We start from the raw sequence: 10934 nt of genomic DNA on the forward strand, positions 1-10934 counted from the left end.
GAACAAACCCTTCACGTGTACTAAAAGGATTGAGCATCCACAAATCAGACTCCTGGCACAACCATCACATGTACCCTACTGATTGCAACTGCGGAGGGAAAATAAGCCTGGGATGCCATCTATTGGTTGAAATATAAACTGCAGTTATAAGAGCAAAGCTGGAAACTCCAGTACTTCCCATCGTCAAGACACTTTCAAGAAACAAAATTTTTTTGTTTTTTAAGCCACACCTGGCAATTCTCAGGGGCCACTCCCTGCTCAGTGCTTGCGGTTGCTCTCAGCAATGCTTGAGAGACCATGGGTGCCAGGGAGCAAACATTGGCCTCCTGCATATAAAGCAGGTGCTCCAACCCTTTGAGCTATCTCCCTAGCCCCTAAACCATTTTTAATTTCTTTGTCTGGGGGCCATACTCAGCGATGCTCATGGTGTCATGGTGATGCTTGGGGGACAGTCTAGGACACCAGGGATTGAACCTGGGTCAACCATGTGCAAGGCAAGCACCCTACACACTGTGCTATCACTCTGGCCCCAAGCACCTTTAATTTTTGCCATACTATCATATAAAGTAACCATCACGTCACATTATATACTCAATCTTTTTCTTCAAATCACTCTATTACACTTCATATGAATCATTTTCACATTCAAATTTTAATTGCTATAAATGAAAAACTAGGTTAATACTTGCCCAAAACAATTAAAACCAAGAAATTAACACAGTGAAAATGCCAAGTTCTTAAGATGTTACAAGGAGGAAAGGTTGCCTGTGATAGCAGCACCCAGTAAGGCCTGTACTTGGGGGAGCATCATGAGTGGAGAGAGAGCTCCTCCCAGGGAAGGTGGGGGTCCCTTGTCTGTCATCAACCTGCTCTCCTCTCTTCCATGAAGTTTGGAAGTGTAGTCACTGCGGCAATCCTGGCAGCAGCCCCCAGAGCTCGAAGCACCGAGGGTGATAAAGATCTGGCGGTCGCTCTGCTGGGCCCGGGGTCTTTTGGTTAGCAGTCTTTTGCTGGGCTGAACATCCTCATAGTCCTCCAGCTCTGGCTGTGGCCTGCGTCCTTGGCTCTGCCTCCCTCAGACCCGAGCGCTGGCTTCTTGCCATGACAGCTCTCCAGAGCTCAGCTTGCTGCTATAGCTGCATGGCTTCCTGCTCCACAGATTGATCTGAGGAGGCCAGGTACTTCTCCTGGAGGCCCAGGGTGCTAAGGAAGGGTATGTTAAGGCGATAACCTAAGAAAGAGCAACAAGTTTGGGCAGGATCTGAATACTACCCATGCCTGTTGCTGTCACACCTGGCAGACCCCTTACCCACCTCTGATAACTTCAAGCCCCAGGAACAATGGATACGCCAATCCAAATGCTCTGGTATCTGACTGTTCCCCACGCTGCCAAGGATCATAGGTGCAGAGGCAGCTAATTCACAGCTGTGTGATGCGAATGCTCTGGGGCTCTGACTGGAGGTGGGGAGAAGGGAGAATTTTGCTTAGAGAACTCTGTTTTGCAGGGAGGGGTGTGGAGGTTCAATGCCTGGCCTCAGGACTGCTGGACATAGTTCCCCATTCACTGAGTTGGGAGTAGCCTATGAGAAGTACTAGGTGTGGCCTTCACCTCCCCGCTGTTGGGGCCAGGATGATAGTGATGCGGGTAGGGCATCTACCTTGTATGCAGCCGACCTGGGTTTGATCCCCAGCATCCAATATGGTCCTGAGTCCCACCAGGAATAATTCCTGAGTGCAGAGGCAGGAATAACACTTGAGCATCACCAGATGTGGCCTCAAAACAACAACAACAAAAAATAAAAATTAAGAGTTGTGAGGGTCAAATGAGATAACAAGAACAAAGTGTCTAAGATGGCACCAGGCACCTTGCAGGTGCACAAGTATTTGTGACCTTTGTTTTAGGTTTTTGGGTCATACCTGGTGATGTTCAGGGGTTACTCCTGGCTCCATGCTCAAGAATCACTCAGGGGAGCATATGGGTTGCCGGTGATCAAACCAGGGTCAGCTGTAAGGCAACCCCCCTGCTTGCTGTACTATCACTCCGGCTCCCGGTGACTTTTCTTTAATGCCAGGGAGGGAGCTCACGGTTGCTCAAAGGAAACAGTGAATTTCTGCTTGGGCCACAGGGTTTCTTCAGCCTCTCTGGAGAGCAGGCAGATCAAAGGCAAACACAAATCAGATTCACAAAAAAAAAAAAAAAAGATTTACAATGCTACGGACAACGGAGACTGAAGCTGCCTTGTGAGAGTCTGGGTTGACAATGACTCCAATGCCAGAAAATCAGACACAAAAACTGAGGGATGAGCCATCCATGTTCCATCCTGTGAGCGGACACTCTCCGAGACCCCAGAGCCTTCTCCATAAAAGGGGGCTGGGGAACAGGGAGAGTGCTCACAGGGCTGGAGCACAAGCCTTATATGCAGAAGACTCTGAGTTCAATCCCCTGCATTGCATGCCCCTCCAGTGTGGCTTGGTGGTCCAGCAAACATTTCCAGGGAGGCCAAAAGATAATTTGAAAAAGGGACTGAGAGGCTGGAGTAATAGCACAGCGGGCAGGCCGTTTGCCTTGTATGTGGACGACCCGGGTTCAATTCCCAGCATCCCATATGGTCCTCTGAGCACCGCCAGGGGTAATTCCTGAGCCAGGAGTAACCCCCGTGCATCACCGGGTATGACCCAAAAAGCAAATAAAATAAAATGCATCCCATATGGTCCCCTGAGCACCGCCAGGAGTAATTCCTGAGTGCAGAGACATGCAGAGGCAGGAGTAATCCCTGAGCATCGCTGGATGTGACCCCAGAAGCCAAAAAAAGAGGGACTCAACAAGGACCAAGTGACATCCTTTGAGTGGAGCAGGTAGCCGACCTCAGATGGTCAGTCAGACTTAGGGATCCACTCGCCCAGCCCATCTTGCCCTTATTCTGATCACTCATTGCCTGTGCCCAGCTTCATACTGCCCAGATTCAACGCCCTGTTTCTGTGCAAGAGCCCTGCAGGTCACTCAGAATCAATGGAACAAGGTGCCCAGTATCCCGCCCTCTTTAAACCACCCTGCCCACAGCACCTGACACAGCTCCTGGGCCTCGTTCCAGTTCTGTTTGGCTGTGACTGTTATAAAGTTGAGTGCTTTCTCTCCCACGTGTGAAAGGGCTGGATAAAAGTTACTAGCGCTGGCCACCGCCTGTCCTTTGCCCCCAAGCCCCCCTGGAGCCCACCTGTCTCAGTCCTGTCTAGATGCTGAGTCCCTGAAACTATCAGCCCGCAAGGCCTGCACCTCCCTAGCCTGCCTCCCATTAGGCCTCTGGGACCAAGGGACACCCCTACAGGCCTGTGCTCCACCCCAAAGGCTAACTAAACCAGCTCTATTTCCAGCTGCCTCCCAGATAGCCCTGGTCCCTCTCAAAGGCCATACATCTGCCAGCTCACATCCCTCCCATCCAGGTGACAAGCCTGTTCTTTCCTCTTTCCTTTTTCCCCCGGAGCAGGGAATATACCCAGCAATACTCAGGAATTACATGTGGTCCTTAGGATTGAACCCTTGGCCACATGCAAGGCAATCGCCCAATCCATTAAACTATTGCTCTGGCCCCACCTCTTCCCTTTCTTGCCTTTGTGACAACACAACCATTTGGACTGCTAAGTCAGACCCCTGGGGCATCTGCTCCACCTCCACCTATCCCATAACCATCTAGACACCAATTGTGAGTCTAGCCCCTTTAGAATTTCCCCAACCTGCACCCTTTTTCCTGTTCTCACAACTTAAGTTTCATCTCTCCTCACCTAGGTTGCAGAAACTCTTCTGCTGCAAACATAGTCCTTAAATGCATTTTCCACCTTGGAGGGGCCTCTTAAAAAGGTACACTCCGTAGTATTCTGTCCCGCTGTCTCCCACAGCTCCTTAGCAAGGCACTTCAGACTTCCACTGCACTACTAATCTCCTGTACCAAACTGAACCCCTACAGCTTGCCCAGTGATCAGTGTTCTTCCATGTCTTTTTTTTTTTGGGGGGTGGGGGCGTGCTCCTCCTAAACAGCATTCAGGTAACACTCCTGGTGACAGCTGGCCAACCTGTGTGAGTGAACCTGATGCTTCAGTGCTGGGGTCCAGCAGTGGAGATCGTCAGAGCCAAACCAGTGATGCAGGGGAGATGCTGATGGGGGCATGCTGTGCGGGGGTTCAAATTCAGGGCCTTGAGGATGCCTGTGGGCTGGAGCGATAGCACAGTGTGTAGGGCAATTGCCTTGCACGCGGCCGACAGGGCTGACCAGAGTTCAATTCCTCCGCCGCTCTTGGAGAGCCTGGCAAGCTACCTGTGACGTAGTCAATATGCCAAACACAGTAACCACAAGTCTCACAATGGAAACGTTACTGGGCCCACTCGAGCAAATCAATGAACAATGGGAGGACAGTGACAGTGACAGTGAGCATGCCTGCATGTGTTCCAGCTCTGGAGCTGTCTCCCCAGTATCTGCCTTTTCATTTTTGAAGGGAGGTATTTACTGCTCCTTCCAATAAAAATCCTTGCCTGTCCGCAGGTACCACCGATCCTGAAGCCTTCTCCAGGATCAGCTTTGCACATGAAATCAGCCAGGCCAGACAAGACCATTGCCGGGGCTCCCTGTGAGTAAGGATACGAGGGGAAGTGGAAGTCGGCTCCCATGGCAGCTGACATCATGGCCTCTAGGCTTCGCTGCTCTTGAACCCCGAAGCAGTAGCCATTGGCTTTATCCACAGCCTGCAGGACGCGCTGAATACTGTCCTTATCCTGAAAGGGGAGGAGAAAAACAGCTGTGAGTGATACAGTGTGGTGGAATCAAGGTAGGACTGTACCTTACTACTGTGATCTCCAAACGCCCCCTCGATCTCACCTCACACGGTATGCTCAGCCCAGAGAGCAGTGTGTGTCCTCAGAGGTCTGGCTGCCTCCCTCTTTCCTGACCTTAAATTCGGACAGAAACTCTCCCTTGTGCACACCCCAGCTTCCTCCTCCACAGCTCTCACCCTATCACAGTATTGATGCCTGGGAATACCTTGACTCCCCTACTTGACTGTGTCCCTGAGGTCAGAAATGTGTTTGTCACAGATCTCCCTGGCACAGTACCTAGCTAACTACAGGCACTCAAAATCATACCCGGAAGGAACCCCTTCTCTGCTAATGAACAGGGTTAGCAGCAGCACATACATCACAGCACGAGAAAGAGCAGATCAAGACAAAGTGGGGGCAGATGAGCCGAGTGGTCTTAGTAAGTGGGAGTTTCACCTCATTTCACTTTATTCTTTTGTTTCTTTGTTTGGAGCTTCACCCAGTGTTCTGCGTCACTCTCAGAGCGGAGTCATCTCTCCTTCCCCTCATTTAAGGGTTTTGGGCCACACCCAGTTCTCAGGGGTTAATCCTTGCTCTGCACTCAGGAAAAGCTTCTGGGGGGCACATGGGGCCATTAAGGGATGCCAGAGATGAAACCCAAGCTGGCCATGTGCAAGGCAAACACCCCATCCACTGTACAATCGTTTTGGCCTCTAAAAAGCTATATATATATTGGTGGAGAGTGGATCACAAATCGGCAATGATCAGGGCTTACTCCTGGCTCTGCACTCAGGGGTCACTCTTGGCACGATCAGGAGACCATATAGGGTGCCAGGGACTGAATATGGGTTGGCCATATGCAAGGCAAACGCTCTATCCACTGTACTATTGCTCTGGCCCTTCCCTTCCCTTCATTTTATTTTATTTATTTATTTATTTATTTTAGTGGTTTATTTATTTACTTATTTATTTTTGGGTCACACCCAGCAATGCTCAGGGGTTACTCCTGGCTCTGCACTCAGGAATTACTCCTGGCAGTGTCGGGGGACCATATGGGATGCCAGGAATTGAAGCCAGGTCAGCCGTGTGCAAGGCAAATGCCCTACCCACTGTGCTGTTGCTCCGGCCCCTCCCTTCATTTTAGAGTAAAAATGTGTGACACTAAAAAAGAAAAAGCTAAGTGCACTCGAGTCTATTCACAGTACAATCCTTTCTCTAACATATGTCTATGTCTTTGCAGGGACAGAGAGGGGTGCCGGGGAGGGACGACCATAGCTCTGCACTGTCAGCACAGCACCACAGTGAAGGAATGAGTCTTTCCCAGCCTCCCTCTCCACACCGGGAAGAGTATCTGTGCTGAGAGGCTCCTGTGGCACAGAACAGAGAAGTCTGGCCCATCTTTGTAACGAATCCTGCCCAGTACCACCCCTACTCCTGAAATCCAGGGGACCAAATGACACCAATGGACCCAGAACAAAGACTACTGTTTGAACCCACATGCACTTAAGTTGCAAATCTCTTATAATCATTGGCTTGGGAAGGTTACAAGGAGATGAGACCTCTGACTTGCCAGTACCTGAATGTTGAGAGGGATGAAGGAGACCAGGCTGTAGTCTTCAATGAGCTGCACCAGCTTCTCATTCAGCTGCCGGTAATGCCGGAAGAAAGGGTCAGAAGCCAGGTGGTCAAGCAGGTAGGATAGGTCAAGGACCTCTGTGTAGTAGTCCAGGTTGAAGGCTAAGGAGAGGAGTGACATTCAGAAAAAGCTGGATCACGTTAAAGATGTGAGGACATGGGGGCTGGAGCGACAGTACAGCGGGTAAGGTGTTGGCTTTGCACACGGTTGACCCAGGTTCAATCCACCAGGTTAGGGTAAGGGTTAGGGTTGGGGAGTTAGGGTTAGGGTGAGGGTTAGGGGTGGCCTAAAAACAAACAAAAAGATGTGAGGATAGAGCTGGGGAGATAGTATAGTGGGGAAGGCATCTGCCCTGCAAACAGCAGACACAGATAATCCAGTTAGATCTGGCATGGCATATGTTGTATCTCCATAGTCTCCGCCCCCTTCCCCCCTCAGTCCTCAGTCTCACTCTGGAGTAATCCCTGAGCACAGAACCAGGAGTAAGCCTTGAACACAGATGGGTGGGGCCCCAAAACAAACCAACAAACACAAACAAAACAGAGAGCATGTCTTCTTCCTTCCCTTGCCTTTCTGGATGCCTTCATTCACACAGTATTTGCTGAGATAAACTCTAACAAAGACTACTTGGTTTCACCTCTGGCCCTCCCACCTGGAGGGGCTATGCGAGGGCTAAGTGGTCTAAACCACCGAGAAGAGACTGATCATAGTAACAATGACACTGAATAGACAGTCTCAGCCCCCAGTCCCAATGCCTGCACACACAACATGGAGACTGTGTCTACGCTGCAAACGGCATGACTGCTGCACTCGGCCAGGGTGACCGCCTGGGTAAATCACTTTCTTTCTGGGTTAGGGATCTTATGTACAAGGAAAGTCCAGACCGGCTGACTCAAGGACCCTGAGTCAGTTCTACGAACACAAACTTGCCACAGGGACAGGAAGGTGGGATGCTCAGCGCGGTCCACTTCTGTCCAATAAACAAGTACTTGGGCTACTCAGCAGGTCTGTCCCAAAAGGAGCCCGGGACTCAGGCTGTCAGAGAAGCACAGACGCTTCCCGCCTCAGCCCCTTAATTCCTACTTCTACTTAGAAACTGACACCTGAGTCTGCCTACATGAAAATGTCCTGGTCTTGAATTATCTGACAGATGCGTCTCCCTGACTTAGGAACCTTAATACTGAGGCCAGGGTGACAGAGCAAGATTCGTTCACGTTTGATTCTTGGTTTGATCCCCAGCAATACATGGCTCCCAAGCATTGCCGGGTAAAGCCCAGAGAACCCCGAGCATCGTTTGTGTGACAAGGGTGGTCCCTGGCACTGCAGGGCTGCAGCCTTGACCCTTGACCACCCGAGGGTGACCATCACTGGGAGTGGCCTCCTGAATACCACTTGGGTGCGCCTGTCCCCCTCAAAATAAGGTAAAGGTAAAGGTAAAGGCCCTCCCGTTGATCGTCGATTTGCTCGAGCGGGCCCAGTAACGTCTCCATTGGAGACTTTGTTGTTACTGTGTCTGGCATATCGAATACTCTCGGTAGCTTGCCGGGCTCTCCGAGAGGGGCGGAGGAATCGAACTCGGGTCGGCCATGTTGGCTGCTTGTAAGGCAAATGCCCTACAGCTGTGCTATCGCTCCAGCCCTCCTCAGGGTTTGGATTCCTTTTTTTCTCTTTGCATTATTGGGGGGGGTGGGGAAGGGGGGACTCTGCACTCAGGAATCACTCCTGGTGGTTCTCAGAGTACCGTACAGGACGCTGGGGATCAAACCTGGGTCGGCTGCATGTAAGGCAAGAGCCCTACCCCCTGTGCTACTGCTCTGGCCCCTGGGTTTAGATTTCATCTCCAATAACATACTAGCTGTGTGACTGGACCAGGGATACAGGGTATTCATATAAGATCTCTGGGCTTCAAATGCCATTTGGGACCTGCAAGTAAGATATGAGGGTGACTGCAAAGGCCAAGGATATCACACAGACATCTGGGATGGGGGCTTTTTTGGAAAGCCAGGTATGAGCTGGCAGTGACAGGGCAAATGCAACCTCATAGGAGAGGGGGCGTTCCTGGCTCGTCCTTCACACCCTACTGAGGTCACGAGTTGCCCCCCATGAGCGGCTCTCTGGCACGGCCATGGCTCCAGAGCCACAAAAACCAATCTCATAATTATCTGGCTCTCGGCAGAAATCCCTCCAGGCTTAATAAGTAAAATGTCAGAAATCTAAAATCCAGTATTATATGGTTCTCATAACCAGTTGTAGGAAATAAATTATTTCACAATGCCTTTTCAACAGTTCTGATTGTTGGATGTAAACTCTAAACAATAATGGTGCATCTTTTGTCAAAATAATGAATGTAATCAAAGTAGATAGAGAATTAAGTAGAATTCATCTGCCTCACAGGCATTGGGAGGGTTGGGGGGGGGGTATATTGGGGTTCTTGGTGGTGAAAAATAAGTACTGGTAAAGGGAAAGGTGTTTGATTATTACATGATCGAGACTTAAACCTGAAAGCTTTGTAACTTTTCCCACAGTGATTCAATAAATAGAGAGAGAGAGAGAGAGAGAGAGAGAGAGAGAGAGAGAGAGAAATACAAGGAGCACCTCATGGTGCTTCACTAATAAAAATTAAAAAAAAAAAAGAAATACAAGCTCTCCCAACACCCCCAAACCCAGTATCTTGTAGAGAGTGGTACCAAATAAATGGACAGGGGCCTGTGTCTAGTATCACCAGGCCATGCTCGGGCCCCGAGCAGCCTCTCCAATTCATTCTGCATCACTGCTGCCCTCCTCTCCTGCCTGGATCAGCTGTTCTTACCCAGCTTCCCATAGTGCTCTATGAGGTCCATCTTGGAGAGAAGGTTGACATGGGGCAGCTCCACATGCAGCATGGTGGCCAAAGAGGTACACAGCACCGAAATGAACTTGGCCGGGTCTGTGCAGTAGTGAGAATCCACCAGGTGGACAGCAGTCAGCTGGGAGGGAGCAAGAGACAGGGTGAGAGTGGCTGGGAGGGGCAGGACCCCTCATAACCTGTCCCCTCCCCAGATTAGTGACTTCTGAATTCAGAGTGCAAACTTCCTGGCAAGTCCCCCTCTGCTTCTGTTCCATTCAAATGGTTGCACTCACTTCCTTATTTAGCAGCTATTAAGCTTTCCTCTTTTTGCTGTATTAAGGGATCACGGCAGGTGATGACTGAGATCAAACACAGGTCTGATACAAACATGACAAGGACCTTAACCGCACTATCTCCAGTCCAAGAAGCATTTCTTGCAAGATGCCTCTTACTAACTGTGCCCAGATGGAAATAGGCAGTTCCCACTGCACTGGCTCCTTTTTGTTTGGGAACCACACTTAGCAGTATTTTGGGTGGGCCTGATGCACTCATGGATTGATACCTGCAGAAGTCAGGGAATCATGCTATAGGAAATTAAAGCAGGCCAACCATGCATTCCAAACCCTTAGGTTATCTACTCTAATTCATTCTTTTATATTTTTTAAATATCGGAAGGACCATATGGGACGCCAAGAATGAATCTAATCCAGATCCCCTGGTGCAAGGCAAGTAAGTACCTTACTCTCTGTAGGATGGCTCCTGGCCCCCACCCCCACCCCATTTCATTCTTCCACTTATTGTTAGCCACGAATTTGCAACAATCACCGTGCCACTTTCCACATAACCCCTCTGATGACCATGTTCCAAATAATCCCAAACTGGGCAATAACACCCTTTTACAGACGAGAAAACTGAGGTTCAGATAAATCTGACTTACCCAGGGCCACACAGCTAGTCAGCGGGAGTCAGAATCCGAACTCACACCTTTTTTTTCTCCAAAGCCACTAGGCCCCTACCTCGCTGTGTGACATGGAGGCGTGGCAAACATCCTCCTCCCTGTCTGTCTCAGTTTCTCCATCTGCAAAAGGGGCCTGCCCGACCCGAGACGCACCCTGAGGTCCCACTGCGCCATCTGGGAGAAAATGCTGCGTAGCGCGCCGTGGTGCGTGCAGAGCTCCACCTGTCCCGGGCAGTCGAAAAGAAAATAGTGGCCTCGGAGGGGGTCGAGCTTGGCGCGCAACCAGTCCAGGTTGGCCTCCAGGTACTCCATGCAGTAGAGCAGGCCGCCGTTGGGCCCCAGTCGGAGCGCGTCCATCACATCGCCTAGTCCCACCAGCTCGCTCACGTCCACGGCGCACTCGTAGGGCAGCCCCTCGTTGGCCGGGTCCAGGTTCACCACCGCCACGCGCCGGCCCAGCGCGCGCAGGAACTCGCTCATGCCGAGGCAGTACGTGGTCTTCCCCGAGCCCGGCGGCCCGATCACCGCCTGCCCGAAGGCCGTGGCCGGGGCGGCCCCCGCCATGGGCGCCACAGGGCGCTCTGCGGAGCAGGTGGGCTCGGCGGGGAGGTCACACGGGCGGCCGCCGGATGCCCGCCGCTGCGCCGGACACCCCCCCGGAGCGGCACAGCAGGAACGTACCGGTAGCTGGACACTGATGTGACCAGCA

At 51.1% G+C, this 10934-nt stretch overlaps 1 protein-coding gene across 1 annotated transcript; it reads right to left on the reverse strand.

The window, feature by feature from the left end:
• Positions 1 to 650: 650 nt before the first annotated feature.
• On the reverse strand, positions 651 to 10814 carry GPN2 (GPN-loop GTPase 2). Its single transcript, XM_056123219.1, has 5 exons — positions 10379 to 10814; positions 9250 to 9406; positions 6381 to 6541; positions 4635 to 4765; positions 651 to 1203 (listed from the first exon to the last, which is right to left on the reverse strand). Exons 1-5 carry the CDS (start codon positions 10787 to 10789, stop codon positions 1131 to 1133), a joined length of 933 nt encoding a protein of 310 aa, XP_055979194.1. The 5' UTR covers positions 10790 to 10814; the 3' UTR covers positions 651 to 1130.
• Between the last annotated feature and the right edge of the window lie 120 nt (positions 10815 to 10934).

This window comes from Sorex fumeus, unplaced genomic scaffold (genome assembly GCF_029834395.1).
Source record: "Sorex fumeus unplaced genomic scaffold, SorFum_2.1 ptg000047l, whole genome shotgun sequence".
Lineage (NCBI taxonomy): Eukaryota > Metazoa > Chordata > Mammalia > Eulipotyphla > Soricidae > Sorex > Sorex fumeus.